A 19,819-nucleotide genomic window follows, 5' to 3' on the forward strand; every position below is an offset into this window, starting at 1 on the left:
GCATCCTCAGCTTGACTCATCACACTGAGCAGCTTAAAACTTCACAGCGACCAGGCAGGCAATCACTTTGTTCAGACAGATCAAAATGGTGTATAACCACCTAACAAGAGCACAATAAAGACTAGCTTTTTTGGGGTGAAAATAATGCTGTCAACATTTGCTGTCTGAATGTAATAAGCATTTTGTTCTCTTCCTGTTAAAATGCAAATTATCCCAGCATTTTCTTTCAAAAGCAATGGAAACGTTCAAATCTGTTTGTTTACTTTCTACACACAGGAAAACAGTAAACCAAAAAAATCTACTTGTGAATTATTTCCAGTGAGTCATTTTCTTATTTAAAAAAAATTTTTAAAAAAATCTTCTATTCATCACTTCAGGGCCTGCGGGAATGGGGAGAAGGGCTAAAAATTTACTTCATTTCTCATTTACTTCACTGAACCTTGCAGTTCACGTACGAAAAGCAGAGCTCAGTGTCCGGACAAACTCAGTATCTTTAAATCTGAAGTAGACAAAGGTGTCAACCTAAAGTCACATGTTTTCAAGCTTCAGGCTATGAAGACATGTAGCTTGAAAAGATCAAAATTGCAGAATGTTACTAATTTCCTGGGGGGAAAAAAAGAAATCAATTCTTTAAAAGCTCTAAGGACAACAAAAGGAGCGTGGGTGTGTGCAGAGCAGCATTAGGCAACGTGCACCTGAATAAAGGAGACTGTCAACAATATGAGCTGGTTCTTTCTTGGAAGCACTTGAGTAAATAAACGACTCCAGAGAATTAGAGCTTGGGCACTTTTCTCACTTATTGGTATAACTAAATTAATGAGCAAACATTAGCTCGTCAACACCAATAATTCACTTCAAAAGTTCAGCAAAATTACTTGCTAAAAGTTAAGCCTGATCAAAAGGAGTAGGGCATATTAAATTCAAGATTAATTACCTTCCTGGGGTTTTTAGTAACTAGAAGAAGAGATTGGGACAGAATATACAAAACATGAGACATACTTGTAACTTCCGTCCCATGGTGGTACACAGTGCAAATCAAATTTCAAATTCTGACTTGTAGAATGAAGATCAGGGTATTTGTAACAGGCAAATTATGTGCTTATACATGCAGAAATGCTTTTCGGGAAGAAAGGAACATTTTTCTCTGTCATTTGAAGAGAAAAGGCATGAAATCAGTTCTTTATGGTTGTGTTACAGGCCTTCTGGGTGTTTTTAAAGACTTCTGTCATACAAAAATACACACAGGATATGTAGCTCCAGTGCTTTGAATCACACAGAACTGAAGCCCTGCTCCCTCCTCTTCCTTTTCTTTGACCCTTTCTGATATTTATTACAAATATAAGAGGCCAACAGTTCGGTCTCATCTTTCTAGTCAAAATAATTTCTGTCCCTCTACTCCAATTCTCTGCCCCTGAGCACCCTACCTGCCTTTCTGCAGATTATCTTATGGAATTTTCCCTTACTGAAAACCAGAAAAGTAAGAATTTACTTTCTCCAGGTTTAAAGACTTTTTTTCCAGCTTTCGGTTTTTGTCTTTGCTAGAGTTTCCAGAAGAGGTATTCTTAGTTCTTATTTTGCTGTTTTGGGGTGGGGTTTTTTTGTTTGTTTGTTTGTTTGGGCGGGTTTTTTTGTTGTTTTTTTTTGTGGGTTTGTTTTTTTTTTTTGAGGTGCTATGTGGTTTCATGCATCAATTATTTGTATTGTGCTCAAGCAGGAGAGTGTCAAATGACAGAAAGGACAGAAGAGCTAGCGTAAGTTTAACCTGTACAGTGTAGAGTTTACCTGGGTATGAGGGTTAGTTAAGGATGCCAACCACAGGTTGAACCTGGCCTTTCACCTACATATTTCTCCTTTTACATTATTTCACTTTTCACAGTACATTTCTCATTTGTACCAAGGGGATGAAATGATAATGTAGTTATCCTCTTACCCATCCCTGAATCTTTCTTGGTGCCATCTGAGATAATGTCCACGTGGTCACTGTCCACATCATAACTGAAGAAGTCGTTCAAGTAAGTCTTTGATCTCTGGCCACCAAACACATATAAGCAGCGATTTTTCTGGAATAGGAGGGAGGAAAAAAGTCCTTACAAGGTTCAAGACAGTATGTTGGTCAACTGTGGTCATTAACAGAAATATTTATCATAGAATCATAAGTGGTTTGGGTTGGAAGGGACATTAAAGCCCATCCAGTTCCAATCCCCTTCCGCTGGTCCGAGTTCCACCCAACCTGGCCTGGAACACTTCCAGGGATCCAGGGGCAAATATTAATGAATCAAAGAGGAACAGAGATGTCTCTTCTAAGTTTAACATCATTGTGCACAGGTAACTGATGCAGGCCTGCCTCACCCAGCTTTAACTTCAGAACATTAAGGCAGCAGCTCATCTTTCAGATTTATTATTAAAGAATTAACAGGCCCTGTCTCTAAAATCCATCATGAAATCACTGTTAAAAACACAACAGGAACAAAAGATAGACTGTTGGAGAAAGCATCCAGGTACCAGCACATTACTAAATTCAGTACAGGCAAATGGCAAGGAGCAAGCCAAGAATAACAGGTTTATTGCTTCTCTCAAGTCTGCCAAGTGGAAAGTCCGTAAGAGGCAGATTATTTTTCTTTCAAATGGTTGAGAAAACAGAAAAAGGACTTAAACTTCCATGACCTGTGCTTACAGAAAACAGTACTCTTACTTTTACCACGGACACCTACTTGAAAGATCCTCAAGTCCTTGTGCAGAATTTGGTGTGGCAATATGTTTTTCCATCAGATTTTAAAGAATCATTCAAAATAAAAATAAAAGTGAAAGCTCAGAAAGCCCAGAATTCACTGTAAAAATTCTGATCTTTCACTCGAAAGGGCAAGAGAAATGAAATCAGCAATTTCTTCAAATTGGTGGGTTTTGAGTTGATGGTATCAGTAAATATTTAAATGTCACAACACTAATTTTAATTCTCTTTGGTTCTCTTCTCTCAGATAGACATGTGGTTGATGAACACAACTGGAAATGCAAAGGAAGGTGGTTTCTAATACCGAATATAGAGTAAAATGCTAAATATACCTCATCCCCACCCTTCTGCTTCTCCATGAGGCTCTGGGTGAAGTGTCCGTAATGCCAGCTGTTTACAGCTGCTCAGGACAACAAAGAGCAGCTGGATGCTCCAGCACCAAAGGCTCTGAGGCCCATGTAACTCAATGCACACCCATTAAGTCCCATTCCAGTAAAACACAGAGTATCTACCATACCAGAAACTTCTAAATTGCTCTACTAACTTAAGAATAATACATTTTTGGTCAAAATGAACCACAGCCTTTGAGTCTATTTAATATTATTCTATTAAAATCAACTCTTTCAAATTCACCCTGATTTTTACTTGAAATTTTATTCACTTGGAGTCATGAAAGCTCTGAAACTTGACTTAGCACCTCCTGCACTTACCAAAGCAGAATCAGAATATGCCAGCAAACACTGATTTAACTGAAACAACACATCACTTGGGAGATTAAAGAGCTCAAAATTTGCAAGAAAAACCAAAACCAGATGTTCTCCTTCAAGTCAGACACCATAAATCAAAGTAGGGTGTGGATACTTACAGAATGGAACAACATGCAGTGTCCTATCCGGGACTGGATATCCTCGGGTCCGGCGTTGCAGGAATCCTCCCTCAGAAGTTTCCACGTCTGGCACTGACAGTCAAAAGCAAACAAGCCACTGAACTGGGGCTCACTGGCTCTGCTGTCGTCCACACTGCCATTGCAGGTCAGAATTCGGCCTCCAAAGGTGTATATCATGTGTTTTTCAGAATCCATGCACATCTGCAAGAAGCAGGGAAGCAGTTTTAAGCTGGCATGGTAAGACCCGAACACTCTGAGATCTACCATTAAACATCTCTCTCCTGCAAGCAACGCCTACTAAGCTAAGACAGTGCTCTGCACATCTCCTGAGCCTCCAACAAACAGAAAAGGACACACATCTTCATGGTTGTCAGGTCCTCATCTCACAAAAGAAATTTAAAACACAAGTCTAATTTCTACATGCCATTTAATATGCAAAGGAAAAGACTAAATATATCCTTCATCACCTAAAAACCCTGCTGGTTCCATGGAAAAGTACTTGAGAGTCTTTCACAAGGATTCACGGGGTTCTTTTCCACAGATCCACAGAAAAGATCCATAGGGATCTTTTCAAGCTACATCCTTATAGCCTGAGTTAACAGAGTTTCACCTTTGGCAATGGTTGTGCAAGGGAGAAATTCAAAATCACTGCCAACTCGCTGCTCACCAATCAACTGATGCAAAAATCAGCCTGTGATTTGTTACTGAGACTCCATGCCCAGCACACATTTACTGTTACCCCCATTACTGGAGCACAGAGTAGGGGCATAACCCGGCCAAAGATTCCTCATGGGAGTGGCAGCAGAAATATGTTTCATCTCCAAACCTAAAGTGAGGTTATGGCACACATGAGAAGCACTGCAGCACAAATCAAACCAAACCCCCTGACTCCAGGTGATGTTTTCAGACAAAGTGTAAAGCAGAGGGTTACAAAATACCAGAGGGGAGGGGAAAAAAAAAACAAAACAAAACAAACCAACAAACAGACAAGATTACAGTAAGATAGAGATGCTACTCAGCAAAGCCTACACAAAACACTCGTAGTGCAGCACATTTCTGAAGGTTAAATAGAAACTGCTATCACAGTAGATGCTGAGGGAGAGCTGCAGATTGACAGAAGTCCGTGAAGCCTTTCTTCCCTGAGAGACAGAGCAGGGAAAAAAGGAATAATTTCAAGAGGCAAGCAAAGTACCCAGAGTAGCCTTGCTAGCTGACAATTTCCTTGTGCCTCTTCCCCAACACCTGGGAGACTGGCATTGGTTATTAATAGAACAGAAAGACTGATTGGCTTTCGTTCTGCAGACATGGCGTATCTTTAATTTTCAGTGTCAGCAGAAAGGCACATTGTGCTGGCAAACAACAGCTTTGGTTACAAAACAGCCAGTACCAATAAAAACTGATCTTGGGCTGCTTTAAAAATGAGTCCTGATGTGCTGTTTCTTGGCGATGCTTCATAAAAAAAAATCAATTGAGAACAAAATACCTCTTTCAAGCAGACAAAAGCCATCGAACACAACATAAGTAAAGAAGTTTTCAATTTGAACACGTGGACAGATGTGACTTTTTAAAGGATTAGTAGCCACTCCTCTAAGGTGTTTCAAGCTCTACAAAGAAAGCACATTCTACTATTTTTAAAGGTAACCAATCTGGAAAGAATCCTGCTTCTGTGTTGGTCTCACTCCAGCAGCTTGCTTGGACTAATCTTCCAAAGGTAGCATACACAGCTTTGCAAGTTGCTCCCCAAGGCCCTCTAGGCAAGGAAGATCTGCAAACCCAGCTCAAGGAGACTGATTAAAACCAGATGAACTGTGGTTGGAGCTTTAATAAAACGTGTCTTAATAAAATGCATTTGTTTGCAAAGGTTTTTATGATCCTTCTGACTCAGTTTGATGAGGGCATCAGCAGCCAGTGGTGTTGAGCAGCAATGCTATTAGGATTTAATTGAGTGCAGATCACATCCCTGCTCTGTCACCTGGTGCAGCACCTCGAAATTGCAGAGACTACAATCAAAACTGACTTCTAAACATTGAGAACTTGGGTTAGGAGGATGAGTGTGGCTGACCTGATGATCAAACACCAGCTTGGGGCCTCCATCTGCTGCGGTGTCCTCGCTCAGTAACATCCAGGTGTTGGTGTCGATGTCGTAGCGGTAGAAGTCACTTTTCAGCGACTTGCTGTTCCTCACAGAGGAATCCAGGTACCTCCCCAGGGTGTAGATCTGCCGTCTCTGGATGTCAATGCACATCTTATGACAGGACCTGGCACTGGGACCACTCTGAGAAAGCAAAGGATCACACAAAAATGAAGAGAATAATGGATTTCATATTGCTCCAGGTAGGTCGCTAAGGGAAAGCAAATGTTAGCAGCAATTAGAAATCCTTGGGGAATTCAGGAAAATCTTCTTGTAATCAAATACAGGATTAATACATAAATAACTGCAAGAGCGCATCCCATAACTTCTGTCCTTTAGAAAGACACCAGCAAAAACCTTAATGCACTTGTCACAACAAACTTATGATTTGAACCTTTCTTGTCAGATTCCTTAGAAAACAGACAGTTTCTCCCAGAAGTGATTCTCAGAGGCGTGTGAAAACTACTTGATCTTTTAAAATAACAGAAGTTGATGCACACGAGAGGCAAATTAAGATGTCACAACCTATAAATAACTACACAGGAAAAAGATTAAGAAGTGCTCTATTACAAGAGTCTCTGTTTTATTAATAGGCTGTTTTCTAACAGATCATAAGCAGACACTCCCCCAAGCAATCACATCCCGTAATGGCTCTGGGAAGGTAACAAAAGCACTCCCTGTCCTTCACAAATAGATATGGCCCTCCCAGCCTTCATCTGAAAGAAAGTTTCCCACGGTAAACAGAACTGCCCTGAGTTATGATCTTCAAGAGAAATACACAGAGTGCCCCACGTCAAATTATTATGGGCTTAATCCATCCAGGAGTACTCAAGTTAAATCATGGAGTAATTTATTTAATGACATTAGAATGATGATTACGCCGTCCTGGGCAGTTTCCTTTCTGCTTCCCAAATCTCATTTTAAGGGCCTTTTTCCTGAAGCATGAGAGTGATGTTCTGGCACACCAAAACATTAGAAATCAAGGTTTGCAAAGCCTTATGTGCAAAATATCAGACAAAAGAAAAACATCGCATCATGAGTGTAGATCAGTTCTGTAGTTTATTTTGACATGGATGACAGGGCGTAGAGAATGGCTTCTCAATGACAGAGGGCATGACAGAGGGCAGGCTTAAATTAGATATGGGGTTGAAATTCTTCCCTGTGAGGGTGGGGAGGCCCCGGCACAGGGTGCCCAGAGAAGCTATGGCTGGTTCTCTGAAAATGTCTATGGCCAGGATGGACAGGGTTTGGAGCAACCTGGGATAGTGGAAGGTGTCCCTGCCCATGGCAGGGCATTGGAATGGGATGATCTTTAAGGTCCCTTCCAACTCAAACCATTCTGGGATTCTATACCAAAAAATCTATCAAAAACTAATGATAAGTAAAGATTAGGCAAGTAGGCAAGGATATAGCAAATCTTTAAAATCATTATTGAAGACTTACAGTTAAAGAAGAGTTGCCATATCACACCAAAGAATCAGCACAATAGTTGCTCTGTGTGCTACCAAGTATTGCCTTATGAAAAAATCTTCATAATTGTACCCTTCCACTTAAATTCTACTGAAATTTAAAGTACACTAATGGAATGCACAACACAAAATTGGATAAAACAAGAAAGGCAGCATTACATCTTTGTTGTCAAAAGCCTTTATTATTCATGTTACAGAATTCAATTTCTTGATTAAGCAATGGTTCCAGGAAACTGTTTACAGTAACTCAAAAGACCACGTGAAGAGGTGAACTGAATTGTTCCTATTTTGTAAATATGGAGCATTATGTCGGCAGTAATTGCAGCTTTGAGGATTAGTTACTTCAGGGTAATTAAGATAATTTTATTTTCTAAAAGAAAAAAAAAAAGAGTACTGATAGTACTGAAATATTAGCACAAAATCCTGAAATGCAGCAAAAGCTCATTGATTGCCTTTGGTCACATGGAAGAAGATGACACAGGAGGCAACAACACAATTTACTTTGTTCCTAGAAAATACAAAACCAGTATCTTGCAGAGGACCCTGCTCCAAACACACGGGGGAGTTCCTTTGCATGAGAAGCACCAATCAGTGCACTCACAAAGGCAGCCCATGGTTCACAAACAAATCACCCCAGTGTGCAAAGTCCGTCCCAAGCCACGGAGCTGGGACACTGAGGGATATGGCACCAGTCCCCTGCCAATGAGCATCTATTTGCCTTGGCACAGCTGCCTTGTAGGGGAGATGTGAGGACCCACCCGTGCATTCTGACCCTCCCCTCTGGCAGGTCACTGCAGTTTTTTAATGGACTTGGACAATTCAAGAATCATCCCGTCTCACCTCAATGCAGACTAAATTAAATCCTCCCAAACTTGTGCAAATAATGTCTTTGGCACTTTCAGGAGTAAATCTCCAATTTAGTAATTTCCAGATCTGCCTTGCCACAAAAAGTTACATCATCAACCAAAATTTGTCTGAGCTCAGACACAAGGCTGAGACACTTCACAACTCAATACCCATTTTAAGGCACTGGCACCAACAACACAGTTGCCGCAGCAAATATGCAACATACAGATTTCCTAAGACTATTTTAAAATGACAAAAGAATTCAGGAAAAATGCCTTTTTTCTTTACTTAAGTCCTGGCCACATCTCACACAGTAATATCTGCTTTCTTAAAGAGCTGTTAAGGTTAACATTTCATCTCTACAGACACAGAATCTTCAGCACCTCAAGTTCACTCAAACTGCAGAGCCTGCCATAACATGAACTATCTCTTGTAATATAGGAAACTTCATCCAGTTTGAAATCTGTTCTCAAAGAAAACTGGAGTTCTGCCTGCACACCACTCACAAGATCACGAGGAACATGCCAAAGTTTCTTCCTTAGCCTGCCTGTTTACCAAAATGAGTAAGTAACTCCACCAACAGTGATACACGCTGTTTGACATTTAAGGCAGAAAAGGGGAATGGTCTAAATCTGTGTTCACTTCTGAGTTCAGCCTGACCATGGCAGCCCTTGCAGCTGATATGTACTTCTAAGAGGGACACAAAGTCCATTTACAAAGACACTACAAAAGAGCAAAATGCTTTGAGGCACATGTGATGAACCAAGTGCCCATGGATGGCTGCAAATGTTCATCCAAAGCCGTGCGCTCCATGTGGTTACAACAGCAGCCCGTTGCTCACAAAAAGAACACACTGCCACAACTTGTCATGGACACAGCAATCCAGTAAATTCAAATGAGAAAGTCTGTTGATTCCACAAGTGTTCAAAGAATCTGACTCTTTAAAAGCAATGAGTGAGAAAAACTGACCATGACAGAGTTGACTCTCTAACCCAAGGTTGAAGAGATCAAGCATGGCTAGAGGGCAAAAGAACAACCTTTTGTCCCCCTGCCAGGATGTAGGCTGGTCATAATCCATTAATTAATGTCCCAGGCTGCGTGGGTCTTACTTACTAGAGATCTCTATGCCCTTCTTCAAATTCAGGCCTTATCACCAAGTCACAGTTTTGACAAGTTACTTCAGTGATTGTCTGAACTCCTAACAAACCCGTGCAGAACTCCTCATCTCTGGAAGTGTTCAAGGCCAGGCTGGATGGGGCCCTCAGCACCCTGGCCTAGTGGGAGGTGTCCTTGTCCATGGCAGGGGGCTGAAACTCGAGGGTCTTTAAGATCCGTCCCAACACAAACCATTCTGTGATTTTATAATTAAGTACTTTACTTTAGATCTGGTTTCTTCTGAGTTGTTACACAGGGAATCCACATTTTTGCAGATGAAGCTTGACAACCTGATTGACTGAAGTAGTAGAGGTGTGACCTTCCAAACAGAGCCCACCTTCCATAAGACTCTAGAAGTCACATCCAGCAACAGCACCCAAATGACCTGCACAAACACTGGCTCTGGGGAGTCCTTCCAACCCTCATCAGAAAGCTCCTGGCACACACACCGCAGAAACCACACGTGAAAAGGGCTTGTGACTGGGCTAAGTCCTTATTCAGATGGCAAGCAGCGTGTCAGGCTGCTTTGGTCAGTGCCTCAGCTGCTGCCAAGGCTGTAATGGCAAGAGGAAAGCATTAGCATATCACATTTCTAACCTACAGGACACCAAACAATACCAAAAAACTACTAAGCACAGGCACTGCTGGGTTTGTGTGGACTTAATAAGTGCCCACACAGAGCCAGGACTGACCCGAACAAAGTGGCTCTGTGCCACCCAGCCCCACTGTAAAATCAGCACAACACAGTCACAGCTAAAAGAGATTAAACAGCATGTGCAGGGTCCTGTTTGGAAGTGCTACAAAACAACAAGCTTTACGCCCAGCTCCAAGGCTCTTCCTCAAACAGGTTGGTGTTGATGCAACTCCTCTGGTCTCTACAACACAGATAAACACCCTGGTGAGGGTGGGATGGTGGGGAAAGGAAGAGAGGCTGTATGGCCAGGAGCACTTAAGACAGGCTTTCAATCCTTTAAGCGCCCAGGGCCAAATAGGATTTTTAGGTTTCGTCAGTGCTACACGAAATTCAATTGTGCAACGCCAAGTGAATACACAGTATACTTTATGAAAAGCCTTCTCAACATGCTAAGCCACTTTATAAAATCTAATTAGAGCTTTCTTCATTTAACTTGCAAATGCTGAAAGCAATTATCCCACTTAAGGACTAACTTACAAAACGTTTTCAAAAAGCAACACAACAGCACCGAGAGACAACACCGCCTCCTTAGAATAATTGATTTGTTCCTATACAGGGGAGAAAGGATTGGGACTCAACTCCTTAGGGTAGGGTCTGCTCAAATGACTATTTATGCCAGAATCAGCAGGCATCATCTTAGCAACAGCATCCTGGCATGCTACACCGAGGCACAAACATGACAGCTTTCACTTTTTGGTTTGTTTTTAAATAAATGTCTTATGAACCTCCTTTAATGTGAACATGACTGCAGGAAGCCAGTTCCACTGCCCATCCCAAACAAAAACTGGGGGAGCTTGGCTTCTTCTGGTTATCATAACCTTTTGCAAATAAAGGGGTTTCAGTTGCAAGAAAAATCTCTTTTATTCAGACCAATCCAGATGAAAAACCTCAGGAGCAAGCCTGGATCCTTTTCAAGAGTCAGGGAAATAAAAACAAAGAACAGCTGACTAATTCCCCGTTCTTGGTCCTGTAAAAGACTGAGTGGAATGTGAACACTGCCTCCAGTATGAAGTTCAAAAATAAGCATCATGAGGTAAATGCTCTTGTCCTAAAGCAAACTAGGACGAGGACATAAAAAGACACAAACAACCTACTTTGTTTCCAGTCCTGAGAGCAGCCTGTCAGGCAACAAATAGTCCCTCCTGCCTACACACAACTGCAGAGATTAATTGCTCTCATTTCCCAGTTTTGGACTATAATTCATTTCGTCCCCTCCCTCCCCCCCCCCAAAAAAAAGGGGGGGGGAAGTTCTCCACAAACTTGAAAATGAAAGGAAATGCATATTATTCCTGGCATTAATTCAAGTCCATGTGCTTTAAGATTAGAGCTTGTTAGTGCTTTATCAATGCCAGTCTACAGCTAACACGCTCCCAAAATGTTTAATCTGAGCTGCAGCAAAGATTTGCTTTGCTCAACTGCATCCATACAACAAAATAAAACACTTTCATCTCATACAAGTTACTCACAGAAGGCATTGTAAGTTTATCATTACCTAAAGGTGTCAGAAACATAAGAAAATAATTTAATCTATTCTCTTTTTTTTTAATGGTAGCATGAAGGGTTTTTGTATAGCCCCTCAACACAAAACCAGAAGGAGCTGGGGACTGATGCATCATTCCTAACACCCACAAAACCACCAGTGATGTGCCAGGAGCACCAAACCACCAGAGGGAGGATCTTGCATGTTCAGCCACACAAGAGGAGCATCACAACCGTGCTCAGGGCCAGAGCAGCCCGGCACAGGCACATGGCAGGTGCTCAGAGCCCTCCGAAAGGATTTCCTCAGCATGAAAGACCTTTCCTCAAACAGCACATCTCAACTTCCTACTCTGTATGATGGCAGAAATCAGTGCCACCCGTGTCATTTGATGTCCAAGAATGGAGAGCTCCAGCACTAGAATTAAAAACCTTTGGATGTCACACAGGATACATCCAGCAAATGACTGAATGTTTCCAGAAGTATAAGATGGGAGTTTAGCTCCAAAAAACCATATTTTGGATGCTCAGTGGATGCTCCATTCTTTAAATTACTCTGCAAACAATCCCTGGAAGTGTTCAAGGCCAGGTTGGATGGGCCTTGGAACAAGCTGGTCATGTCCCTGCCCATGGCAGGGATTTGGGACTAGATGATCCTTAAGGTCCCATCCAATCTTTAACATTCCATGATTCTTGCCACTATTTACAAAAGTAACAGATACTCCAACTTAATTTTAAGGCTGCTTTACCAGTTATAAAGAATATTTCTGAAAACACACAAGTTCATCAGCCACAGAATGGTTTGGGTTGGAAGGGACCTTAAAGCACACCCAGTCCCACCCCCCCGCCTTCCACTATCCCAGGTTGTTCCAAGCCCCATCCAGCTTGGACACTTACAGGGATGGGGCAGCCACAGCTTCTCTAGAAAACTGTTACATATAAATTAAATGTGTTCTGCCAATAAATATTTTGGGAAGCCTAAGAAATAGACTAGAATCTATCTCAGAGTCGTGATGCTGAAAACTCCTAAGGACCAGTACCGGAAAGCCATGAATTTACATGATTTTTCACACAAGAGAGTTAAATGTCTTACGATAAATATTAGGTTTAGATATTAAAAAGTTATAATTAACTATTAATAAGTCCAGGCACAGACAGGACAGAGAAGGCACCCCTGGTCAAGGAGTTGACACAGAATTTGAGCTATGGCTAATCTGCTTACTGGTGCCCTCCTACAGCGATGCCACAGGACAGATTTACCAGCAAAGTCCTTTCTGGGCATCTGACTCAGACATGATGGAGCAGATTAAAGTCAGAGGCAGCTTTTAGCACGCAGTTTTGTGTGCACATCTCTTCAAGGTGGGAAAACAACAAAATTGAACAGGATGAAGCTCTCTTTTGCCCCTTCCTAAAAGCAGGCTCACATTTTGGAGAGTCCTAATTTCCCACTGCTGATGCTGAGCAGCCTTGAGCTGAGCTTGCCACAAAGAGACTTTCCCTGCTTAAATTAGAATTAAAAAAATAAATGGCCTGATGTTCTATTTTTGAAAGATGGTTCAATGAGCTTATAAGTCAAATGATCAGGCTCAGAGATCATACGACAGGATCCTTATGACAGCAGCGGGCTGGATTTGATGACCCTTAACAGCCCAACCCTTCCAGTTTGACATGAACTTGACTCCAAGTCTTTGCTCCATCCTTCAGGGATCAGCACAGGTTTACCACAGCACAGCAAAGACTCAGTGCAGCACATGAGCATTGCTATGAAAACAAATAGATAAGGCTCTGTTCTCAGGAAATTATTATTTATTAGCCTCCCTGCTAGCTTGCTTGCTGAAATAACTAATTTGAGAGGATTTTCATAAAGGAATGAATTAATACACAATCTTCTGGCTTCTGATGTGCTTTGATCAAGGTACCTCTAAAAGACCAAGTGTGTCCTCACAGCTGAACTTTCCAAAGCACCAATACTGTGCTTTGACAGCTGTGCTGTCTGAGTTTTCCTACTGTGCAGAAACAGCTTTAGCAGCCAATGCCAGAGGAATTGCCAGTGCAGGAGTCACATTCCTGGATCTCCTAAGCTCGCTCTCCCACACCAAGGTATCATCAAGGCCTTCCAGCAATGCATAACACCATGGATCTTATGTTGCAGTAAAACAAGACATCTTACAAGCCAGTGGAAAAGGGAAAGGGGAAAAGCTCCCACCTTCAAGCATGCAAATAACTTGTCACCACTCAGTACTTAAAAGGAGGTTATAAAAAAGATGAAGGGGGACTTTTCACACAGGCAGGTAGTGATAGGGCAAGGTGGAACAGTTTTAAATTGAATGAGGAGACTCTTAGATTAGCTGTTAGGAGGAAATTCTCTACTCAGGAGGGTGGGAAGGTCCTGGCAAGGGGTGCCCAGAGAAGCTGTGGCAGTCCCTGGATCCCTGGAAGTGCCCAAGGCCAGGCTTGGAGCAACCTGGGATAATGGAAGGTGTCCTAGTGCATGGCAGGGGGTGAAATGAGTTGATCTTTAAGGTCTCTTCCAACCCAAACCACTCTGTGATCTTTAATTTATGTGAAGGAGGTTGCAGGAATGTGTATGAAGGTCTTGTGCAGGCTTTAGTTTACAGTCAAAAATAAAAGTCATGCAACCTTTGTGATTCAGCTTACAAATGCAAACAAGAGAAGTACTGAAGGAATACCCCAGTACAGAGCGACCTTGCAGCAAAAGGACATTAATTCTGTGCTATTTCTAACAAAAGGCACAATTCACCTGCAAACAAAGTGCTGCTGACACTGGTGAAATGTGAAAAAAAACGTAACTGCTTAAACTTTACCAAGTAAATTGTCAGTTTGTTCCACATCCACTGCTCAGCTTTGCTTTTCAGCAACTCTGATGAAACGTAACAGACGACCCACCAGAGAACCACAGCTTTCACCAGCTCCAAGATGGGCCCTCAGGACAACATCCCTCGTGTGCCGAATTTAAGTAACCCCATTAACAATTGCAGGATGTTGAGTGAGGTCATTTTTGCACGCATCACAAGTTCACACTGTCCTCTCATTACCAGTAACAATGGCCAGCAAAGGTCCAGCCAAGAGAGATTTTTCCATAGACACAAACTACTCAGCTGAGCTACAGCCCCACTCGCAGACCAGAAGGCTGAAAAAAATTTAACTGGTTGCTTATAAACTGTTTAGCCACAAAGATTACAAAGCAAGGCTACACTTTCAGAAGTTGATTTTTTTTGTAATTAATTGTCCTGGAGATGTCAGTGACAGACAAATATGAAATTTTAAGTCTAAATCCTTTGACAGCCACAGGCTCTCAGGTGTTTCTGAGAAAGTGAAGACAGTTTTGAACAGGTGACAAAAGAGTAGTTTGCACCCGAAGGTGTCAGCAAGTTGTAAAAGTGGCTGTTTTATTTCCCGGAGCCCAGTATCAGTAACATCTCCATCACATGGACGGCGTGGAAAATTCATGGATTAAGTCCTATTGAACACACTAAGCTCTTTCAGGTAGGTCTGAATTCAACACATAATTGCACCAGCCACTGAGCCAGTAAGTTCTCTTGAGACACTCCAGAAAGCTCAAACCCTAATTACCTCCAAAACCCAGTTGCTGAAATACCTCAGTAGCAAGGTCCACAAAAACCTACTACATTTTCAAGCACGTAATTATCCAGACAATTTAGCTACAGATTTGTCTGTGATATCACTTGAGACTGCTTCCCCTATGTTACCACCTTGGGATAACTGATATTTCCTTAGGGATTCCTGTATTTGTACAGATTGAAGAATGTTAATGTAACATTAATGTAACAAATCTCTCAGTGCAGCTGAAATAAGACATTACTCCCAAGGCAAAGTTAACTGGTGTGTGCAGCTACTTTCACTCACTGGCAAAAGTGAGTGAAAGTTTTCCTTCTGCATATTCTCCTATTTATTTAAAATCCTTTTCTTTTAATCCCTTCAGTGTGAAATGCTGGGGTCCTGGCATCCAAGCTGGCTCATCTCACAGGTGCATATTTCTGTGTCTTTAAAAGCCAAAAGGATATAAATCAGAATTCCTTGTACCAACATCAACCTCCTCATTAAACCTTTACCAGAAAGTCCTGTAATGTTGTTTTCCCCCACGATGCATCCACAGCCACCCAAGAATGAACTCTACACTGCCTCATCTACAATTTACAAGGAATTACAAAATGCATTAGGATGATGCAATAACGTCCTAATAAAGCCGTGTAAGTAAAATAAAGTTCCATTCCAGACCAGAGATCAGAGCATTAAACTCATCATAAGCTGCAGCTGAAGTGGTGATTTTTATCGGAACATAAACGCCACAAATCAACTCTGCCTGATGCATTACTTCAAGGACTAAAAGTAGTTTTCCTTTGCAACTGAAAGCTTTATGATGACTTGGAAATTCAGCATAACCTGAAGACTGGCACGCACAAGCTCCAGGGCTGCCAGAGTTGTGCAGCCTCCAGAACATCGGGCACAAGGCATTTATTTAATGCTCCTTTCTCCACGAGACTGACTTGAATAGCAGCGTGTGGAAGAAAGGGACGTCCACACATTCCAGCATCTGGTGTGAGGAATAACTGAAGTTTGGCTGGTTTTCTGGGCTTTTTTTCATGCTGGAAGCAAGAAATACAGGCACCTAGTGAGGGAACTGAATAGCTTAAGACTCAAAGCTGTTTTCAAATATGATCTTTCCCTTAAAAAAATGTCAAAGTTAAAAAAAGACAAATAAACCAGGGTTAAGAGGACAGAACTCTTGAGGCACACAAGGTAGCATAAGCACGTAAGTTAGCTTTTAAAGCTGAGAACCTTTTCCAAAATATTTAAAAATAGATTATTCTAAAAAGCTGAGGTGCTACTCCCTCAACAGGGTCTTTTTGCTTTAGGCTGCCTAAGTGGAAATCACTGGGGATGTCAGTCAGGCATATGTGAAAGTCTCTCTCTAACATTCTCATGAAAGAATACTGGCTTAGAACATTTTAAACCATTATGCTACTAAATAGGGAGGAAAATAAACCATTTGCCTGTGATATTTAGTATCAGCCTAGGAGACTTTTCATTTGGTTCACTCCAGCATCTGCTGTCTTTGTCCCTACTTTTGTAGGCATTTGCACTATTTAGGAAGTTGGCTCCGAGGTACGTCTGCAGTATCCAAGTTTCTTTCAGGGACAGCTGCCTTCTCCCTATGTGCTTTTGTGGCACCAGGCATCTCGTACAACTGAGCATCTGTACCACTGGAACTGCTCAGCAGTAGGACATGGCACATTCACTGCATTAGATCTCAAGTCCGTAAACATCGCAATATTTGCAACAAAAAGCCCCTCAAGTCACTTGAAGTGTCTTCCAAACTGCATCACCATCTGTGGGAAGAAGTCAATATTTGAGACTAGTTCAATTCCTGCACTTCAAACAGCACAGGGGTAAAAGTTTTACATTGATAAGCTCATGTACTGCTGCATCACACCCAAAAAAACCAGTCCAAGATGTCACAAAGTCCTACAAAAAATGCTTCTGTGGTAATAGGACACTGAATATAATAAGCTTTGGGCAAATTCATCCATTTCAACAAATGCAAAGAAACGCATGCAGAGACTGGAGAAAATTTAACTGGAAATACAATAGCAGCTGAAATTCCCCCTGGCTCTCACCATTAGGAGATCTTTCTACACTTGTCAGCTTTTACATTCAGCATCCTGGAAAAGCACTTGGTGTTCAACAGCAAACTGTCACCTCACAATATACCCATTTTCTACATCATTTTGAACCTACTGAACAGGAGGCACTTGTTGACCTACACTTTCCTTCATTGTGAGCAAAGATTTATCCTCTCAAGCGGTTAAACCATGACAAGACCTTCACTTCTACCTTTAGTAAGGAAACACTTCAACAATTCTTGAGAGAAACACAGTGTCACCTAAACCTAACCCATTTACACAATTTCCCTATCCTTCACAGAGCTGATTTGTGAGCAGGGTTTTCCTCTGAAGAAACCAGAATGAGGATGAGTCAATGTATTTTCCAAGAAGCAGCACAGAAGGTACCAATCAGTGCAGTGACACTGAAGGGAGATTACCCCCATCTCTTGCCTCTAGGAAATGCTAAAACAAGGTACAGGAACACCAGAGACACACAAAATATGCCAACTATCACACTGCTTTAGTCTCATTTATCTGATCTCCAGAGGCATCAACATCCCTCAGCATTTTGAGCCTATTTCAAAATCCTCTCACTATAAATTTACACCAAACGAAGACTTTCCTACATTTAAAGATGTCCTCCTGCACTGAATTGCACTGAATTATCCTTCAAAAGAAAAAGTTGCTGCTTGGAAACTAGAAAGAGAAATCAAAACACACACATTAAATTTCTCTATTAACTGACGCTGGGCTAGAATAAAAATGTCCAAGGAATGACAAGGTTTGTTTTTTTAAAACTATTTATTCCCTAATCCTGAAGAGGTCTGTTGATCTACAGCCACTAAAAAACCCTGAAGACAACAGCATTTGTCAGAACATTCCACTTGATTCAGGGTAGAAACTCTTAAAGGCTCTTAAATGAAATGCATTTTGGCTGTGCCTTGTGCCAGCTGATTCACAGGGCTGTCACACACTCCAGAGACAGAAACTGTGGGTAAGCTGAGAGGTGCTGAGCAGCTCCATGGAGCATCTCCCTGCAAGGATTCAGGCTTGAGGAAGAGGATTTGACAACCACAGCAGGAGTCCTGCTGGATCCATACACTGAAGGGCTGGTGGGGTCTGTCTGTCCATCAGAAGTGCTGCTGTGCTCACCAGCAGCAGGTCCTCCAGACCCTGTTTTTCATGCTGGAAGTGATCAGCTACTCCAGCAGTGCCCTGAGCATTTTGTCCAGACATACAGGACAGACATAAGGAGCTGGAGCATATCCAGGAAAGAGAACAGAGCTGAGGAAGGGTCTGGAGCCCCAGGAGTGGCCGAGGGACCTGGGAAAGGGGTTCAGCCTGGAGAAAAGAGGGATCAGGGGGACCTTGTGGCTCTGCACAAGTCCCTGACAGGAGGGGACAGCTGGGGGGGTCGGGCTCTGCTCCCAGGGAACCGGGACAGGAGGAGAGGGAACGGCCTCAAGTTACACCAGGGGAAGTGGAGCTTGGATATTTGGAGAAATTTCTTCACTGAAAGAGTTGTCCATGACTGGAATACGCTGCCCAGGGCAATGGTAGAGTCCCCAACCCTGGAGCCATGTGGATGTGAGACTTGGGGACATGGTTTAGTGGTGGCCTTGGCAGTGCTGAGAGAACAGTTGGAGTTGACCTCAGAGGGCTTTTCCAACTTAACTTTCTAATGATTCTATGAAAAAGAGCTATGGAAAATCAGCTTTGGTGGTCTAATTGTTAAAAGAGCAAACAAATGCAACTTCAGGTGACAAATAGACACCTCACTGGAAAACTTTGAAAAACAGCAGCAAAAACATTTTCTAAAAGGGTCACACAAGGTCTTCCCAAAGCACACACCACCAGTACCCTTATCCCAAAAGCATTACTGTGCATGATCTCTACAATAACACTGGACAGGATGCAACTTTCACCATATTTCGCTCTTATCCAAGTTTAATTACTGAGTGGCTAATTTAACCACTGTCACTGATTAATTAGAATAAAAAAGCCAGAAGCAGAACTAGCACAATACAACAAAACAAGATTAAGCTCTACTGGAATTTACTCTGAATATTTTTTAAAATTCCATGTCAACAGACATTTCCTTTTTGCAAATTGTTTGTGAGCAGTTGATGTCCCTATTAGAGAAACATCTGGAGTCTTTGTTTTTGAATTTACTTCTCAACGTTTGAGATTGACCTTTTCGTTTCTAAATCAGGTTTCATCCAGATCTCTTCGGGGGGGGAAAAAAAAAAATAAAAATAAAATTAAAAAAAAAAAAAAAAAAAAAAAAAATCACAACCCACTGCTGGTTTCCAAGAACAGCAGCTGCCAGCTCACTGTACCTCTGACAGCCACCCAAACCTGAACTACACTTCAGGAGGCCTCCTGAACACTGCTGAATGTATCACAGAACCATGGAATGGTTTGGATGGGAAGGGACCTTAAAGCCCACCCAGTGTCACCCCCTGCCACGGGCAGGGACTCTTTCCACTATCCCAGGTTGCTCGCAGGCTCCATCCAGCCTGGCCTTGGACACTTCCAGCGATCCAGGGGCAGCCACAGCTTCTCTGGGAAACCTGTGCCAGGGCCTCACCACCGTCCCAGCCATGAATTCCTTCCCAATATCCCACCTATCCCTGCCCTCTGGCAGTAGGAAGCAATTTTCCCTTGTCCTGGTACACCATGCCTTTGTCCCCAGTCCCTCTCCAGCACTCCTGCAGCCCTTTTAGGTACTGGAAGGGGCTCTGAGGTCTCCCTGGAGCCTTCTCTTCTCCAGGTGAGCAGTCCCA

The 19,819-nt window shown here is 42.2% G+C and overlaps 1 protein-coding gene across 1 annotated transcript in view; it reads right to left on the reverse strand.

Annotated features, from left to right (window-relative positions):
• Window positions 1-19,819, reverse strand: part of MKLN1 (muskelin 1) — a 102,289-nt gene that overhangs the window by 30,585 nt on the left and 51,885 nt on the right. Inside the window, exons 10-12 of the mRNA XM_066182660.1 lie at window positions 5,677-5,889; window positions 3,594-3,815; window positions 1,931-2,060 (exon numbers count right to left, since the gene is read on the reverse strand). Of these exons, the coding sequence (XP_066038757.1) occupies window positions 1,931-2,060; window positions 3,594-3,815; window positions 5,677-5,889 (565 nt within the window). The remainder of the gene's footprint in view (window positions 1-1,930; window positions 2,061-3,593; window positions 3,816-5,676; window positions 5,890-19,819) is intronic.

This window comes from Chamaea fasciata, unplaced genomic scaffold (assembly GCF_029207755.1).
Source record: "Chamaea fasciata isolate MVZ Bird 193981 ecotype frontalis unplaced genomic scaffold, bChaFas1.0.hap1 SCAF_5, whole genome shotgun sequence".
Taxonomy (NCBI): Eukaryota; Metazoa; Chordata; class Aves; order Passeriformes; family Sylviidae; genus Chamaea; species Chamaea fasciata.